This window comes from Pinus tabuliformis, chromosome 7 (assembly GCF_031772625.1).
Source record: "Pinus tabuliformis cultivar Carrire ecotype Pingquan chromosome 7, CPIR1, whole genome shotgun sequence".
Lineage (NCBI taxonomy): Eukaryota > Viridiplantae > Streptophyta > Pinopsida > Pinales > Pinaceae > Pinus > Pinus tabuliformis.
In genome coordinates, this window is record NC_142293.1 from 1,320,452,122 (window position 1) to 1,320,472,790 (window position 20,669).

General features: G+C 37.4%; 1 protein-coding gene across 2 annotated transcripts in view; it reads left to right on the forward strand.

Moving 5' to 3' along the window:
- LOC149252437 (magnesium transporter MRS2-4-like) overlaps nt 1-20,669 on the forward strand; it is a 322,066-nt gene that overhangs the window by 78,044 nt on the left and 223,353 nt on the right. Inside the window, exon 4 of one of the 2 annotated variants that reach the window (XM_089456664.1) lies at nt 19,978-20,363. The exons of the other annotated variant lie outside the window; for it this stretch is intronic. Within the exon in view, the coding sequence (XP_089312790.1) occupies nt 19,978-19,998 (21 nt within the window). The 3' untranslated portion in view covers nt 19,999-20,363. Of the gene's footprint in view, nt 1-19,977; nt 20,364-20,669 lie in introns of those variants that run through there. 2 annotated transcript variants of the gene reach the window in all.

Sequence of the window (20,669 nt, forward strand, 5' to 3'; positions counted from 1 at the left end):
TAACTGATGCAACTCCTGCCAAAATGACTTCTATAAAAACCTCCAACAATGACCCAAAAACCCTAAGGAATACAAAGGGTAAAACCATCGAGAAACAGGGAAAAAGCTCCAGAAAAAAAGAAAATAAAAGGGTAAATCCCCGTCACTATCTGTGAAAAATACCTATGCCTGCAGGTTTGCGCACTAGAGGATAAAACACAAACACTGTGAAATCCTCCTTCACCATCACTCTCCTGCGTTGAGATAGGGTTTTCAATCTCCCCACCTGAGTCCACGTATCTTCAACCCATCTAAGGTTATATATATATATATATATATATATATATATAGATATAGATATATATGAATGAAAACGGTTATAATTTGTATTAAAAAATGGTTGTGGCTACACCATACGATGTGATAATACAAACCAAAAAGGAAATACCAAAGGATTGCCATTCAAGAAGTCCCAAAATTACAAAAATGTTCTAGTTAAAATGGTTTCTCCAACCTCCAATAGTCATAAAAGTACTGAGAAACCAACCAATATAATCCTAACATACCGATCTAAGAGAAAATCTACCTTATAGAACATTTATAAACCTAAGAATAAAAATGAAATGCCTACTTAAAGCTTCCTACTTGATTTTTTCCTATAGTTGGTACACCAATTCAATGTTTTCCATCTCCAAATCTCTAGATTCTTGCTAGATAATCTTGTCATCCTTAACCACAATAGGAAGAGACCCAATAGAAACCTTTGGATGGGAAACGAAAAGAGTAAGAACTCCTATAAAGACCCAAGAAAAGTCCATAGAACATAATGCACTTTGCTTTCAACTTTTCAATTTTCTTACTTCGATGTGACACAACCTCTGAAATTTGTGCACACTTAAGCATTTTGAATCTCAATTTGGTAGCTAGTAGATTGCTAAGATGAGAGGTAACTACCTACATGTCTATAATGAGATAGTTTCTTCTCCTTTATGTGTGAAAAAGGTTAAAAGATTCACACTAGAAACATCCTCTGGGATGGCACTATGTCCTACCATCCTCAACCAATGCCAACCCATCCCGGCTAAAAGAAAAAGAGAGTTACATATTAACCAACGTTGGATAATAAGAAACAAAACCCAAACCTTCAACAATTCATGGTGCTTGGGACTCAAACCACAAATATAACACAACAAAATCCTCCTCAACTCAGTTGTAAAATGCCAAAGGTTCAATAGGAAGTCCCCTTGAACCACCAACAAGGTTAGACTCAAAGCAATTTTGGAGGACTAGAGCTAAATAATCGTCAAATGATCCCACCCATGTTGCACCCAAACTTAATCAATATGTTAACAACCATCATTGCATACTTGTGCTAAAAAGGAGGAGGTATGGGAGGATGAGGGGGGCTTAAATGACCATCACCTATTGCACCCAAACTTAATCAATATGTTAACAACCATCATTGCATACTTGTGCTAAAAAAGAGGAGGTATGGGACGATGAGGGGGAATTAAATGACCATCACCTCACATGGAAAACTTGTCACTGCATATCTTGATTTACATCCACCTTTGATGAACTATATAATTCCCTTGACAATGATCTAATAATAATGGTTCTAGGGGATGTGGGAAAAGCATGTGACACCCCATTTATTCTTATTGATTCCTCAACAGGTGCAATTGTTTCATTTTCCAATTGATTTGCTTGGTTGTTGCGAGCCCTCAACAAATGGAAGTATTCTATATATTTGAAGCTCCTTAATACCCCATGTATTCTATAAAGGATGCTTGCTAAATTAGAAATTTTGGAGTTTGAGTGATCCCTTATATTTTTTATTATAATTGATGAATCTCCTATTACAATGAGACTCTTGATACCTCTAGAGTTGAAAATATTTAATCCTTGAAGGAGTGCTAGTGTTTCTACTTGGTGTTTGGATGCTTCTCCAAAGTCCTATGAAAAACTAATTCTATTCTTTCCTTTGAGATCTAAGGTGATCCCCTTGCTCTTGCCACCCCTATATTTCCTTTCAAATCCCATCAAAGAGAAATATATGCTTCTTCTACTCAACTTTTTAATGTTAAAATTCTTTCTACTCCATTGTTATATTCGAGGACGAAGAACTTTTGGATCTACTCATTTTTTTTTTATGAAATGGAAAGCCTCCCATTAAAATATCCCTAATCTAGTTTCTTTCATCTTCCTCTAACATTAAAAGGTTATGCCCTCTAATTACCTTCACTTGGATCATTCCTGTTAAAAAATATCAAGCCTTACTTGAAACTAATTTCAGAGGGGAGAATTCTTGTTTAAAGATTTATATGTTTCTTGTTATTGGGCATTTCCATCTGGTAAGAATCTTTGAGAAGGGCCTCTTTTAGATAGGTAGTGTACATTTCCTTCCAGTTATGAGGGAGGATCATTCTATGCTCCAACTTTTGAGAATGAAAATTTCCAAACATGGGAAGAAAAATTACACTTTAGAAATAGATGGCCCAAGGTATCATTTACCTCATTGCACTAGGAGCACGTTGATGGGTCCTAAGTCCCTCTTTTCTTTAGATTGTTTGCTATCAATAATTTTCCATAAGCCATGATGCAACATAAAATGTTTACCTTTAGTAATCTGTCCCAACCTCAAATGAAATGCCAAAGCTTTTCCTATGGGAGTTGAGATAGCTCCTTTATCTCCTCCACCATGATGTTATCATCAATAAGGCTGATGTCACCTTCATGGGCATGAATGGGTGACATGGCAACCCTAGGATCAAGCATTGGCATCAAGGCGTGTTGTGCTAACTCTCCCAAACCATCTCAAGCGGCCCCCATCATCGTTTTGGCTATGGAATAAGGCAACGTCTATCAAACGAGTACAAGGCCAACCTAGGGGTATCCTGGGTCTATTTGGGAACATAATCAATCAAGCTAATGCCTCGTTGATTTTTGTAGCTTAGGTAGGTACTTTTGCACAAGCCTAAGTGTCTACACATGCGGAAGTCACCTAATACACCCTTAACCTTAGGAATTACTTTAATGATTATAGTAATTTATTTTATAAGACAAAAATGAGATAATCTAATGAAATGAAAAGGTTATTTGTAGTAGTGAATTAGATGAATTTTAATTGTTGATCTCAAGTGAGGTGAGATCTAATATAAATCATCAATCACTTTAGAGATTAGGGTTGTGGATTTGGGCATAACTCAAACTTATAAAAGGAAGGTGACGCTAAGGGAAAATACACATTGAGTGATCACATGACATTGAAGATGAACATCTTAGTGATTGAGAAGATAAGGTCTTCCATCCAAGTGCTTCGATTTTGAGGAAGTTGCAAGGGGCAACAAGGGAGATGCAGATCAACCGAGTAATTTCCTTAGAGGGCCACTATCCCCAATAAGGGAGCCTGTGTAGGTTCTGAAGACTTAATGAAGAATTGACTTGATTGGAAAGAAAACTTGTGTGTAACATGTGATTGAGATTAGTTGTTTATTTTCTTCCTTTAATTAATTTTGTTAAGATACCAATCATGCTTTTATTTAGTAGATCTGTGATAAATTGACTAGAAAATAAATTTTCAGGTTACTGGGTTCAGAAATTGACATGGTATCAGAGCTTAACCTCTGAAACCAATCTTTGACGCATTGCACACAAGCTAGATTCGTATAAAAATCATAGGGGACCCAGAACAACTAGCGATTGTACAAGGCAAAGACAAATTTTTGTAGGTGTGGGGTACATACAAATCGATTTTGTATGTTGTGTGTACAAAATGATGAATTAGATCAACAATTGAAGGTGAAAAGTAAAATAATAATAATAATAAAAACATATATATGTGTGTGTGTGTGTGTGTGTGTGGCTAACAAGATTATAATATGCACCAATCATCTAGTCATCGATAGTCTAAAAAGTTGGTAGGTCGATAGTTAAGTCGAGTTAAAGCTGAAAACTATCAAGTCGAGAAAAAAGAGTGGCAAACAAGCAATAATAATGCAACCTCCAAGTAGAAAAAACCCATAGCTATGTAGGTATCATAGCCACCATTAGCAGAGAGACAATCGTGGGTACAAACAACCAAAATCAGGTGCAACAAGGATACAAAGTAGAGTTGACAGGTGGTGTTGCAAGGCCAAGGATTGAGCCTAATTACGGAGTAGCTAACCATGTAAAGAAAGGTCAATACCAGCTAGAGTTTCTATCAAAGAGAAGCTTCGACATATAGATGTGTTTAGTTGTGAACATATTGGGATACAAGCCAAGGGGTTGTTGCAGGGTGTGTCACAAGCAACAATTGTTGTAAAGGGTCGAGCTACCAAGGAAAACCAATAGTTCGTATGGTGTCACAGAGTAGCCAAGAATGCACAACATTTGTGCGTAGAGGCAGAGTTTAGTAGAGTCTATATTTGACAGTTGGTATGAAGGATAATTCCAGTTCAGCCAATAGGATTGGCAAAGGTCATCTTTCAAAGGGAGACCATACCATTTGGGGGTTTGGTAGTGAATTTGTTGTGAACATAAATATATCAATAAATAATAATAAGTATAACTAATAATTATGAAAATACATGTTTATTAGCTATGACATCGATATTCATGAAAGGTCATCCCGCCCAATATTTATACGGGGCCCTCATTTGTAACCAAATCATATCAATTATTTCATACATTTTTCTATATATTATTGTATCCGCAAAGGATATTTTTATTTTCCAAATATCTTGGATAGTTTAAATCATGAACCAAGTTTGGCTATCACATTTGGTATCATAGCCTTCTTGTATGACCCTAGCCCTTAGTCATAAGACCTTTGGTCAAAAATTTGTTGCTTTTGGCAACATAGACCCTTGACCACACGTAAAATGTTCTTAGAGTGTTTCTAATTGTTTTCAGGGTTCTGACCTTACTTGGGCTTTTAGCCAATAATTATCTTGTTAGAATATCTTTATTTTTTTGAGTTATTGACCATAATAGGTTTTTGGCCATATTCAATTCAAAAATTATAGTCATAATTAAAAGAAAGGATAAAATAAAAAAGGGGTATCAATCTAGTACAAATCAAAGAAAATTATAAAATAAAGAAAAAAATAACAATAATTTTAGCCAAATAATGTTGTTGATTTGTTGTCAAGGAAGTAGACCGTCATTGGAGTATGTGTGAGTGATGCCAAAAATCATGAGTCATGTTACTAGCCACAATGATTATTATAATCATGGAAAAGGGTCCTTTTGGGTACCAATTATAGATAGTGGCATAAGTTCCCACACTCCCTAAAGAACCAAGCCGTGACTAATAAGCATACTCGTGGGAAGGAGGAAAAAATGTTACAATAATTGTTGCATCATGATAAATATACCTGCAAAGGAATACTATGGAACAAAAAGAATAACAAAAATCTACATGTTATTTTGTATTAGTGTGCCTTAGCCACCATCCCCATATGATTATTTTGCAATATCATTTACACAACCAATTAAAAAAGAGAGATACATTGTTTTCGTGGAGAACATCACCATAACAGTTTTCAGTTTCCACTAAGGGTTGAGGATATTAATCAATGATACCCAACCATTTGTGTCAACATATTGTAGAAAATACTATATTGGGTCTATTCATATTAGCATATAAGTGTATAAGGTTTTTTGCTAGTCGTGGGTAGTCACCATTTCAATTTGTCACATGAATTGTGCTAAAATTTGCAAAGCATCTAATTGATTCGACACCTCAGAGGGTATGCTTCCAAAATTTCAAGTGTCATGCCCTTCTATTGGTCAAATTAACCATAGATTTTGTGAGATTATCTATCATTTTAAGAAATCAATGTGGATAAGAAAATATTCAGTGGGTATTAGTTATGACTAGAAGGTTATAAAGTGAAAAGCATTAAAACATAAAAAAAATTATATTGGGAAAAAACAATTCTTATAACAAGCTGTACATAGGGAAACTATTATGAGAAATATAAAAATACCAGCCTAGATCCATCTGAACTCTCAATCTATCAAGCACCACGAGGGATCAAATATCTCAAGGTGCAAACATATTTTTGAGGGAAAAACTTGAAGGAAGGTTTGCACCTCGAGAGATTTGATCCTTCTCGTTGTTTGATAAATTTGGATTTAAGATGGATCTAGGTTGGCTTCAACCGTACACAACCACACAAAATTTATTTAACATATGATTAATCTAATCATTTTAAATATGTTAAATATGTCTAAGATTAATTTGATGAGTACCTTCTTCTCTACATCTCATGCACTTGAGGCCTGTATTTATATTAAACACATGAATTCCAACATATGACTCCTCACACAAATGACATATTTGAATTTGATCTAATCGATAATTCCTGTCATGAAATTTTTAATGTGCAATATTCATATCAATGAGAGTTACAAGTTGAGTTTAGGCATAAATAATTTTTAAGCTTGAGTTGGTTGAATATTGTTTTCGTTGTCGATATTCTCTTTGGTATTCATCTTTTTGTTTCCTCTATTCTTCATGTTGTTCAATTGTCATTCCCTCTAACTTCTTTTTTTGTCAATTTCCTCTTCGTTGTGCATTTTCTTGTATTCTTTACTCTTGACATTATTCAATTCTCATTTGTTGTTCCCTTTATTGATATGCTTTTTGATATTCTCTTTGACATGCATTTTTTCATTCAATTGTTTCCTTCATATGTTCTTGTTGTTGTTCAATTTTCATGCGTTGTGATTGGTTTTGTTGATATGTTCTTTGCTTCTCCCTTTGTTGTTGATACTTCTCAGTAACTACCATTTCTTATGCCTTTCTTTGTTGCAATGCTCTTTGTTGTTCGTTTCTATTGAAGATGGATCTAGGGGCTTGCTGTAGAAATTTGGTGATAGAATTGCAACTGCTCAAAATTTTTTTAATCTAAATCAAGAGACACAATTCTACTCTACTACTCTACAGAAATTAATTCACAATTTAGAACAACATTCGTAAACATGTAATAAGCAAAACCACACATGCACAATAATTTTTCTAGGGGAAACCAACTAGAAAGAAACCCATCAAACCTCTTTGCATTAATCAGATGAATAGAGATGTATTACAATTTCTTGCCTGCTCTAAGAACAACCTTCCAGTGAATATCCTATCTCTCCGCTCAATGAGAAACTCTAACCCATACTTAGTAAATTTCTACCTCTGCTTGAGCCCCTATTTCCTTGCGCAAATCTTGAGGAATTAGCCCCTATTTTTTAGGAATTTTCCTCCAATTGATTGCGCAATTCCCAAGGATTGATCATCCCACTGCATGCAATAGCTGTACACTCAAACTATTTTACAACTGCTTGTTACACTGCCTTGGAAACTCCACCACAATCGAGGAACTTGAATTCCTTGCATGCACTAGCTATTTTGAACTGATTGATTAGTTAACTGGATGATCACTGAATTAGAATGTTGTCCCACTGCACAACTGGCCTTCCACTAATTATCTCAACATTTAGAACTAGTTTAATTGAAAACAACTGGAAATAATTGATCTTGATTCCTAAAATTTAGCAATCACACATGCTTAACTGAACTCCAAGCCCTCTAACTCGAATTTACTGAGCTAACTGAGTGACAAGAGCCATGTCAGACAAGTTAACTACCTCTAAGTTGTTTGTTGATGTGGAAATTTGATTTTTCTCAATTTGACCAAGGCAAAGTCAAATTGAGACTTTCTTGCTAAACTTCTCAACACTCCCTCTTAGCAAGAAATGGATTATCAACCACCCCTATTCTGCACCTGTGGAATTCAAACTCCTCTCTTGACAAAATATTTGTCAAGATGCCAACATCTTATTGTTCTGTCAGGATGTATTGTAGCAACATTATCCGCCTTTGCACACAATCCCATAAATGATGATACCAGATATCTATATGCTTGGATCAATCTTGAAATACCAGATTCTTAGAGAGCTTAATGCAACTATGATTATCACAATAGATCACAGTTGGATTCATCATCTGACCAAATAGTCCCACAAGTATCTTTCTCATCCAGATCATCTCACATGTTTCTTGACTCGTAGCCATGTATTATGCTTCTATCGATCTGAGTTCCACATACCTTTGCTCCCTGTTGTACCAAGAAACCGCTACGGACCCAACACCGAAAATTCCACCTGATGTACTCTTTCTGCCGGATGGACTCCCTGCTTAATCTGCATCTATGAAGCCACAAAACTTCACTCCTTCTCTCTATTTGTACCATAATCCATATTGGGTAGTGCCTTTGAGGTACCGTAAGACATGCTTCGTTGCCTTCCAAAACAATTTGGTCGGCGTAATCATAGCTTGGCTCAATTGTTTGACTGCATAGCACAAATTTGGTCATGTGTTCATAAGATACATCAATGAACCCACTAGTTTCCGGTAAATTGTAGCATCAGCCTCTTCACCTGAAGTGACATTCTCCTTCCTCCAGTTAGTCTCTAGAGGTGTCTCCATGGGCTTACAACTCTCCATGCAAAATCTCTGCAGTATCCCATTGGCATACTTGCCTTGAGACATAAACAATTCCCCATCTCCTTGCCATACTTCCAACTCGAAAAAGTAGTGCATGAGACCCATGTCCTTCATCTCAAATTTCCTTGCAAGGTCCTCCTTGCAAGCCCTGATCAACTTCTCATCACCTTTCAATCTTAAATCATCAACATATAAAACAATGGTAAGCAATTTACCTTCTATCAAAATATGATAGAGGTTCACATTCGCTTCACTTTTGGTGAAGCCCAAACCAGTGAGATAACTGTTGATCCTGGTGTACCAAGCTCCGGGTGCCTGTTTGAGACTGTACAATGTTCGCTTGAGTCTGCACACATGAGACTCCCGATCGAATGTCACAAAACCTTTTGGTTGCTTTATGTACACTTCCTCCTCAATAAAACCATTGAGAAATGTTGTTCTTGCATCCATCTGGTGGATCTTCCACTCCATCTACGCAACTAGTGCAAGAATTGATCTAATGGATGAATACCTTGCTACAGGAGAAAAGGTTTTCTCATAGTCAATTCCCTCAACTTGAGAGAATCCTTTGGCCACAAATTTGGTACTTCTCTATGCTTCCGTCTGCTGCATTCTTAACCTTGAAGATCCATCTCAACCCCATAATTAATTTATGAGCCAGTATTGGGACCACTTCCCAAACACTGTTCTTCATGATGGATTCATATTCTTCCACCATTGTATCAACCCAAACAGGTTGCTCTATTGTTTCCTCAAAAGAGGATGGCTTAGTCTCTACAAGCTCGGTCATTAGATCCATGTAGCCTTGTATCTCTCAGGTGACCTCCTTTACCTATGAAAATTTGAGGGAGCTCCCACATTCTCCCTCGTATCCTGCACTAATCTATTAACTTCCTTGGTTCTTTTTCTACCTTTTCTGGATGGTTATGCTTGAGTGGAAGTGTCCACTCTATGTACTCTCTGATCCTCCATTTGTGGCTGCTCCATAACTTTCTGTGGTTCCTCCTGAGGTTCCTCCTTTGGAGCTAAAAGCTCATATTTTGGTGGGATCTTAAGCTCCCTCTCAAGATAGCACTGCATCACTTTCTCCTCATCAAACTTGTCAGACAAGGAGTAACTCCACGAATGAATTTTTACTTTTCATTAAGATAGAACATGGATATATACATGGAGAGGGAGATTATTCGGTTTCATATCCCAATGTCTCCTTGTCTTCCAATTCCCTTTATTTTTCTATTTACAATATTTACATGGATTTACCTAATCCCAAAGATTAGGTGTCAACATCCCCCCTTTAATTTGAAGGGATGTTGGTGAGTCCAAGCATCATTCTGAATCTTTCAAACTTTTCCATTCCAAGTGATTTGGTGAAGATGTCTACAATTTTCTCATTTGTGGAACAATGCCATAGGTGGATTGTTTTGGCCTCAACATGATGTCGAATCAAATGATATTTTGTATTGATGTGCTTGGATCGATCATGGAACTTTGGGTTCTTGTCCAACTTTGTTGTAGAAGTGTTGTCAATCAAAAGAGGAGTTGAATGGTCTTGTTTCTCTTGCAAATCTTCTAGAATTTCCCTGAGCCACACAATTTCCTTCGTTGCTTCGATTGCTGCCACATATTTTTCCTCAATTGTGGAATATGTTGGAACTGATTGTTTGCGTGACCTCCAAGAGGCAACTCCTGATCCAAGACTCGTAACGTAACCTAAAGTAGATACCCCAGTTTATTTATCTCTGTCAAAGCCAGAGTTAGAGTATCCAATCAAGCTGAAGTCACCCACCTGTGTTTACTTGAGTCCAAAGTCTTGAGTTCCCTTAAAGTACTTTAGAACTCTTTTTTGCAGCAGACCAATGACCCTCACAAGGCTTTTACATAAACCTAGAGAGGATTCCAACAACAAACGAAATGTCTGGATTGGTAGTAGTAAGGTAGTTGATACTTCCTATGAGTTGTCTATATTTTGTTGCATTCTCAAATTATTTTCCTACAGTGGATGTGAGCTTTAAGTTTTGTTCCATTGGAGTAGTCAAAGGATTGCACTCAGCGATGCCAAACTTGTTCAATAAATCTCCAATGTACTTCTTCTGAGAGTGGAATATAAAATTCAAATGTTGGGTTACTTCAATACCAAGATAGTAGTGAACATAGTCCAAATCATTTCCTCAGTTCCTTCTTTAGGGATGCAATGTAGCTCTCATTATTCCCTGTCATCAGAAGATCATCTACATACACCACATGATATACAATTGTTTTTCCAACTTTCTTGACAAACAAAGTTGCAACATCAAGATCATATTGTTTGAAATTGAGTTTTAGAAGATGCTCAATTAATTTCTCGTACTAGGCTCGCGGTGCTTGCTTGAGACCATAGAAGGATTTTACAAGCTTACATACTTTGTGTTCCTGACACTTCACAACAAATCTTTCTAGTTGGGACATAAAAACATTCTCTTTCAGATCTCCATTCAAGAAAGCAGTTTTTACATCCATTTGATGGTATTTCCAACCATTCTGAGCTGCCAAGGCAAAAAATGTCCGGATGGTAGCCCATTTTACCATGGGGGAAAAATTTCCTCATAATTGACCCCTTCCTTTTGTGCAAAACCTTTTTCCACAAGCCTGGCTTTGTGCTTGTCAAGCGATCCATCTGCTTTATACTTGTTCTTGAAGACCCACTTGCAGCCTATTGGTTTGGTTCCCAATGAAGGATCAACCAGCTTCCAAGTGCCATTCTTTATCAAAGCAGCGTATTCTTTTTGCATCACGTCTTTCCATTCATCATAAGAAGCAACTTCTTTAAAGGAAGTTGGTTCGAAATTTGTAGACAAATTTAGTTCACAATCATAAGAAACATCCATATCAACATGTGAATCAAAATTGTCTATATCACCTCCATTATGTCTGGTTGAGCTTCTTGTTCCTGACTTTCCAACCTCATAAGGACAAACACTTTCAAGTGTCTTTGTCAGCGATTTTGGAGGACCTTTTTGAGATGGCTCAGGCTACTCAGTTAACTGAGATGGGTCCAAATCAAGATTTAGTCTCCTAATTCTTTCAATCACATCACTCAAAGTGTCATCAGTCGCTGGAGCTTTATGCGGGGGAGAGAGTGCTTCAGAAGAAGATTCCACATATTGATCTAGTATTAAACCTCCAATTCATTTCATCATAGAGACGATATTCTTTGGAGGTATTTGAGTACCCCAAGAAGATACATTTGCAACTCCTTGCACTGAGTTTGTTTCTCTGTTCCTTAGGTATCAAGGCATAATAGGTGGAACCAAAAACCCTTAAATGCCTCACCGAAGGAATGTGGCCATACCACATTTCATAGGGAGTTTTTTTTTTTTTATAACATTAGATGGACCCCTATTTTTTATATACACAACACATAGAATTGCATCAGCCCAAAACATCAACTTAACATTCTTGAAAAAAATCATCGAATGTACCATATTTAATATTGTCCTGTTCATTCTTTTAGCTACTTTGTTCTGTTGGGGATTATAAGGCACTATTGTTTGATGTTTGATCCCATGCCGGAGAAGATAGTTTTCAAATTCATTTGAAGTGTATTTTTTCCATTATCAGTACAAATAGAGCCCATATGAGATCGTGCATCATTTTCAATCCATGCATGAAAGTTCTTAAATGTTTCAATTGCTTCAATAAATAAACCCAACACATTCTGGTGTAGTCCTCAATAAATGTCATCATATATTTATTACCATTTGGCATTTTCAGAAGGAACATGCATTGGGCCATACAAATTAGAATGAATGAATTCAAGTTTTCTATGTGCTATGGAATGAGAATAATGAAAAGACTATTTGTTGTGATTTCCTAAGATACAAGCATCACATTGCTTAAGTTTCCTCGGAATTGTAGGAAAACCAATAACACCATTTTTCTTCAATAAATGGAGGTTGTCATAGTTTAAGTGTCAAAATATAGCATGCCGTAAAAGACTTGATGGAAATGTGCCTTATCATAATGAGAAATGTATGAAAAGTTTTGTGCACGAGCAAAGGGTCCTTGCAACTTCATAAGTCTTTCTTCTTCTATTCCAGTCATGACAAGTGAGTGATCTGAGTCTTTTCTGACCTCAACTTTTCCATCAAATACATGAATGGAGTGTCCTTATTGGCGGAGGTGGGCCAAAGACAAGAAGTTTCTCCTCAACTCTGGGAGTTATAGAACATCATGTAGAAGAAAGTCTGGAAGGCCAGGGAGTTTGAGCCTGATGGTGCCAAGCCTTGATGGCTTGAGTTTTGACTTGTCTGCAAAGTATACTGTGCCATTAACATTATCAGTGAATTCTTCAAAGAAATCTCTTCTGGAAGTCATGTGGCAAGTTAATTCTGAATCAAGCAACCAAGCATATTTGTATGAAACAAGTAAATCATTGAATAAGTCTTCAGTTACTTCATTGTTGCAATGTGCCACAACATAATGAGCGGATTCAGGTGCTTTACCTTTTCCTTTTTTCAGGTGTTTTACCTTTTCCTTCATTTCTTTCCTGCTCAATTTTGTCCCAAGGAAACTTACATGTGGAAGCATCATGTCCATCTCTATTTCATCGTATGTAATGAAGATCATACCTTTATCCTTGGAAATCTTTGCCCCCCTTGCCTCAAATAATTCCTTCCTCTTCCTCTCCGACCGCCTCTTCCTATAGAAGAATCTTGTGCACGATTCTTCTCTTTCTGTGCAAGGCACACAACTTCTTCAGAATATTGAGGAGTTTTATTCTTCCCAAAAGCCTTCTCTCTTTCAGCAAACTTCTTTTCAAGGGAGTCAAAACTAATCTCCTTAAGGTTGCCACTTTCTTGCAATGATTTAAGATAATGTGAATAAGTGGGATATAGTGCCTTGACATAAGCTATGTGAGGGATATCTATTTCAACACCAGTGGCTTTTATGTCATGCATAATGGATCTTACTTCTGATGTTAAGGCAAGAGGGTCATCATTTTTCAACTCAAGATTGAATAATTTAATCATCAATTGAACAACTACAAGTTCAAAGTGTGAGCCATACAATTCCTTCAACTTCTTTAAGGCTTCAAAAGCATTTGAAAATGGAAAAATAAGCCGACTCACCTTTTCATTTACTGACGCTGCAATCAAGGCATAGGCCTTGTTGTTCTTATTTTCCCAAATGGCAAGTTCCTTGTCTGAAGTGGGCTTTTTTGGTGCATTGTTTCCTTCTCCTTCACAAACTCTTTTCCACAACTTATTGAAAATCAAGGCGTGTTTTATTTTCCTAGACCACTCATGGTAGTTCTCTTTTCTAGTGCGAACTACTCCCACTATAAAGATGAGTGAATGCATCATATAATCTGATCTGTTGCAACAAAAACTTAATATCTTTGTAATACAATTGATTGACTATGTCTTCAAAAAATCTCCAACTAAAAATGTAGTCTCTCAATATACTTCTATACATCATACAATTCCATACCATATGACATAATTCTCTCATACCCTATCACTTTGGGTCTTTATAAAGTAAAGGGCGCATGAATATGGTCAATATATATGATATATATACCATAGTTTTCAAAAAAACACATTAAAGCACCAAACTTAAAAAAAAAACCTTCAATGCATGCACTTTATATGTCATGTCACTTTAAACCGTGTTACTTTATATGAGCCAAGCATATGTCATATTTAAAAACTTCAACATACCAAATGAAAAGTAATTCAAACATACACACTTATCAAATTCAACAAACCATCCAGATCACATTAATTATGACATACCATTCACTGCAACCATTAACACAGAGATCTGAGCATAAGGACTATCGGTGGTTGCATATATCACTGTTAGCATATCGCAGGAACACCATTATATACCACAAATTACATGGAAAACACCGACCCTTGGGTTGAATGGGAGACCATGGCCAGCGCAACAACAAAATTATTCACGGCTTGCAACATTCACCAAACTGTTCAATGCACCACGAGCCATCATAACCAGTTGATAATCACAATTTCACCAACCATACGTAGCAGAATCAATGCTTCAACGAACCACCATTTAATTAATGCAACACTAGGAGATATGAGCTAAACAAGAGATATATTAATTGAATAATGAATTTATTAACACAAGACCCACGCTCACTACTACACTAGAAATTGAACAATGAATAACATAGATCGACAATTCAAATAGACTTTCATCATGATAGGGGTTTCTTCCAATATTTATTTAACATTGCTCTCAACATTGCATTCCAGGACTACAACACACAGATGTATCACATGCATGCAACATTCAACACTGCCTTTTAATGCACTGATCAAACATAGAGAATAACTGGAGAATGGGTTGTAAGAATTTCATGATAGAGAAGAAAAATGACCATTGAGACAATATAACAGAGAATGGCAGTAGATAGGAGTTATAGGGCACAAAATGTTAAAAATGGGGGTTGGCTCTGATACCATGTCAGACCAAGAGTAACTCCATGAATGAATTATTACTTTTGATTAAGATAGAACATGGATATCTACATGGAGAGTGAGGCTTTTGGGTTTCATCTCCCAATGTTTCTTCATCTTCCAATTCCCTTTATTTTTCTATTTACAATATTTACATGGATTTACCTAATCCCAAAGATTAAGTGTCAATGAAACTTTACATTCATTCACACAATTGTCATTCTAAGGGAAGGTAAGTACACATGGCAATTGTGTGGAGTTTTGGTGTAACCCACAAAAACTCCCAACTCTGCTGTTGGCTCAAGTTTTTTCCTCGAATTATTGGAGACATGGCAGTAAACAAAGGCTGCAATTTTTTTGAAGTGAGACACATTCGACTTTCTCTTCGAGAAAGCCTCCTCCAATGTAATCATACCAAGAATCTGATGAGAACTTTGGTTCTGCAAGTAGACTGTTATGTTACATGCCTCTACCCATAAAAGTAGTGGTAAGCCTTGGTCATGTAGCATAGCTCTCGCATCTCCAACAATGCTATGTAGAAATTAATCTGCAGATTCAATAATGTTCATGAAATTTACTAAATCACAAGACTTGAAGCTACTCTACTCATCTACAGAAGTTAATTCACCATCTAAAACAAGAATCATTGACATGCAAAAGGAAACAAAACACATGCACATAGATTTATCTAGGGGAAAGCAACCGCTCAAAACCCCTTACTATCTATATTACATTAATCAGAGAATAGAGAATAAATACAATGCTTTCTTAATCCTGAGCACACCCTACAAGTGTATAGTCTTTGCCTCTCCTTGAGTGACTGAACCTGGCCCAACACTTAGCCAATTTCAAGCCTTCCCAAGCTCTTATTTCTTTGTGTTTTTCCTGGGGAAATTGTCCCTATTTTTTAGGAACTTCACACCAAGGAATTGCGCAATAGCCTTAAGTCAATCTTGGGATGCATGCACCACCTGTACACATGGGAATATGCTACAACTGATAGTACACTGCCTTGGAATCTCCATCTCAACTGGGTCACTCAAATTCTCTACGTACAACAATTATTTTGGGATGATTGATTAGTTAACTGGTTGATCACCGAGTGTGGTTCACATCCACAACTTGACCTCCACTAGTTCTTCTGACAATTAAAACTAGTTAAACTGACAATAACTCAAATTAACTGAAGTAGATTGCTACAAATTAGCAATCAATCATGTAAACCTGAACTCAAGTGTCTCCAACTCGAATTTACTGAGTTAATTGAGTGACAAGAGCCATGCCATCTCAATTAACTACCTCCAAGTATTTTGCTGAAATGGAAACTCAAATTTTAATCTAATTTGACCAAGGAAAAGTCAAAACTAGATTTTCTTGCTGCATTTTCAACACTCCCTCTTAGCAAGAAAGGGATTATCAGATACCCTAATCCTTCTTCTATGGAAGTCGAATTTGCCTCTTGACAAGGCCTTTGTCAAAATATCTAAATCTTGCTCCTCAGTCAGAATGTACTGCAACAACATAATCCGCCTCTGCACATAATCTCGTAGATGGTGATACTGGATATCGATATCCTTGGATCAATCATGAAATAAAAGATTCTTAGAGAGTTTGATACAACTATGATTATCACATTAAATCACAGTAGGATCCATCTTCTGACCTAATAACCCAACAATAATCTTTCTCATCCAGATAGCCTCACATGCTACTTGAATTACAACCATGCACTTCGCTTCTGCTGACCTGAGTGCCACATATCTCTACTTCCTACTGTATTAAGAAACTGTTGTTGACCCAACACTAAAAATTACTCCTGAAGTGCTCTTCTTGTTTGATGGACTCCCTAGCCAATCTGCATCTGTGAGGCCTTGCAGCTTCACTCCCTATGTTCGTATGTACCAAAGACCAAACTGAGTAGTGCCTCTGAGGTATCTCAACACATGCTTTATTGCCTTCCAATACAATTTGGTTGGCTTAACCATTGCTTGACTAAGTTGGTTAATTGCATAACACATGTATGGTCGTGTGTTCACCAAATACATAAGTGAACCCACAAGATGCCTGTAAATGGTAGCCTTCACTACTTCACTTGAATTAACATCCTCTTTCCTCTAGTTTCCTGCTAGAGGAGTCTCCATGGGTTTGCACCAGTCCATGTGGAACCTTTGAAGTATCTCATTGGCATACTTTCCCTGAGAGACAAACAATTCCCCATCTCCTTGCCATACTTTCAAACCAATGAAGTAGTGCATGAGGCCCATGTCCTTCATCTCAAACTCTCTTGCAAGGTCCTTTTTGTAAGTTCCGATCAGCTGCTTATCACCAGTAAGTATCAAGTCATCAACATATAACACAATAATCAATAATTTACCTTCTACCACAATGTGATAAAGGTTTGCATCTGCTTCACTTTTGGTGAAGCCCAAACTGGTGTGATAGTTATTGATCCTATCATACCAAGCATAGGGTCATTGTTTGAGTCCATACAACGCTCGCTTGAGTCTGCACACATGCGACCCTTTGTCAAAGGTTTCAAACCCCTATGGCTGCTCAATATACACCTCCCCCTCAATAACTCCATTGAGGAATGTTGTCTTCACATCCATGTGGTGGATCTTCCACCCCATCTACGACGACAATGCTAAAATTGACCTGATGGATCAGTACCTTGCCACTGGTGAAAACATCTCCTCATAGTCAATTCCCTCAACATGAGAGAACCCCTTGGCCACAAATCTGACCTTGTGTTTCTCTATGCTTCCGTCTACTGCATGCTTTACCTTGTAAAACCATCTCGAACCAACCATTGATTTGTCTGCTGGTCTTGGGACCACTTCCCAAACACTGTTTGTGACAATGGAATCATATTCCTCTACCATAACATCAACCCATTCTGATTCCTCTACAACTTCCTCGAATGAGGATGGCTTAGTCTCTACAAGCTCACTCATTAGAGCCATGTAGCCAGTGTATCGATCCAGTGCCCTTCTCTTTGTCTATTGTGATGTGGGTGCTCCCACATTCTCTCTAGCATCCTGTGATAATCTGTCAACTTCCCTAGTTTGCTTCCTTCCTTCTCTCGATATCTTGGCTTGAGTGGATGTCTTCACTATCTGCTCCTCTGTTTTTGGTTGCTCCACAACTTCCAGAGGTTCTTCCTTTGGAGCCAAAAGCTATTGATCTGGCTATAAATGAAGCTGCCTCTCAATAGAAGACCGCATTTCCTTCTCCTCATCAAATTTTACATCTCTTCTTACCAATATCATCTTGAGAGATGACAAGTACACACGATAGTTGTGAGGTGTGTCTGTGTATCCCACAAATATGCCCAACTCTGTCTTGGGCTCTAGCTTTTTCCTTTCTTCCTTGGAAACATGACAGTAAACTGATGATCTAAAGATCCTAAAGTGTGACACATCTGGTTTCTTCCCTGAAAAATCTTCGTCTAGTGTACTCATGCCAATAATCTTGTGAGGACTCTTGTTCTGCAAATAGACAGTTGTGTTGCATGCTTCAACCCACAAGTGTAGAGGTATGCTTTGGTCATGCAACATCTCCCTTGCTGCTCCCACAATACTTTTGTTCTTTCTCTCAGCCACCCCATTCTGTTGTGGGTTATGGGGTGCTATCAACTCCTGTCGAATGCCTTCCTTTGCACAAAAGTTTTTAAATTCATTTGATATGTACTCACCACCTTATCGCCCCTGAAAGCCTTCACTTCCCTTCCAGTTTCTTTCTCAACAAGTGCTTTAAACTCAACAAATTTGGAGAATGTTTGGTATTTCTTCTGCATGAAGTAGGTCTAACACTTCCGTAAGAAATCATCTACAAATATAACGTAATACCTGTGCTTGGCAGTGGACGTTGTCGAGAAAGGTCCACAAACATCAGAGTGGATCCTTTCAAGGACTGCATGCGCCCTGTTGTCCCAATTATTGAAGGTGGATTTTGATTTTGTGTACTTTCCTAACGTACACCCTTTGCATGTATCACACTGCTCTAGTGCTCCTTTGGGGATGTCTGTAGAATATGTTGCATGATCTTCAAAGTGCCATGATGCAAATGTCCAAGTCTTATATGCCATAATTCGCCGCCATCTCAGCTCTACGCCTTCTCTGCTTTTGTGCTCAATGTTGCACTGTCTTCCACATCTAATTTGTAGAGGTTCTTCACTCGAACCCTGATCTACTTCACTTGTCCCATGGCAATGTGTTCCAGGATAGCCTTCCCTTTGCTGAATATCACATCGTAGCCATGGTTTTCCAACACAGCTACGGAAACTAGATTCTTCTTCAAACTCGGTACAAACATCACATCCTTGAGCCTAAGAGAGGAGCCAAACTCCCTCTGAAAAGTAACTGTACCAATACCGGTTGCGCTATACCTTCCATCATCTCCCATCTCGATGTGCATATGGAGATCCTTCTCCTCCAAGTCACTAAAAAATTCTTTGTTCTCAGTCATGTGAAATGAGGCACAACTATCCAGATACCACATACTACCCATCATTGTGCTTTCCATGCATGCAATGAGGGTAAAATCAAGTTCGAACTGTGAATCCAATGGTTCACCCACTTCTCCTCCTGCAGTCTTCTTGCTTGATTTCTTGTGTGGACACTTCGTTGCATAGTGCCCAAATCCATGACAGTGAAATCACTTGATTCTAGACAAGTCTTTCTTCTTCCCCCTTGACTGGAATCTACTTTGGATTGGGATTTCTTCCCCTTGCCTTTCCAGCCAAGGCATAATTCTCCTCATCCTCGCCCTTGGATGAGGTCCAGTCTTTGGTGTTCCACCTTATTTCTTACTGTTGGTACCATTCCATTACCATCTTTTTCTTCTAAAAACACCATCATTTGTCTACCTTTTCCTCCATAGATCCCTTATATTCCTTGAAATTGATTAATTAATAGCATTATAGTTGTTAGTTTGCATTAAAGTTAATTTATGAGTTTTTATGTTAGAAATTAGGAATTTTCCATAAAAAGACTACAGGAAGTCATAACATCCTGTAAATGGTTTATCATTTGACACGTGGCATGACAGGCAAGCCAAAGCAATGGATAGGAACGAAAATTGGAATGTACAAGCATGGTGAAAAATCGATTCTACAGCGAATCAAAAGCTCCTGGTTATGCGGTCCACGCTGGTCAAACCTCAACGTTTTGGTTACAAAGGCAGTAAAAGCCATGGTTTCCCAAACCGGTTTCGTTTTGTTTTCTTTTTGGAAATCGGTTTAGATTAGAAATGACCAAAAATCATTCCTTTGTAAAAGCGGAAACAACTGTTCAATGAATGTACATTCGATCCCGATAGGGACGACAGATAAAGACTGTGTATTATTTTGTTAACGGGACAGTTACGATTATTATCTCTGTACATCGTTTGAGAACAGAACTTTTGTATGTGATTGCAATCTACAGCACTTGAATATAGTCACAGTTTTACTCTAGCAGTGTTTATGCGTTAATTCTCTCGTTGCTTGAGTTTACTTCAGTGTACCATTGAAACGTGGACGGGCCCTGCGTGGATTGGTATACTGTTAATTTCATTTCCTTTAGTAGTTTTTTGAATTTGAATAGAACACAGTGTTTAATGTTATTTCCATGCTTATGATTTTGTCGATTTGATTAGAAATTCTCACAAATGGTATTTATGGTGATAGCTTGAAGATTTCATCGTTAAGATCATTGAACCATATCTTGTAAGAGATTTGATCCATCGTTATATTTTGAAGC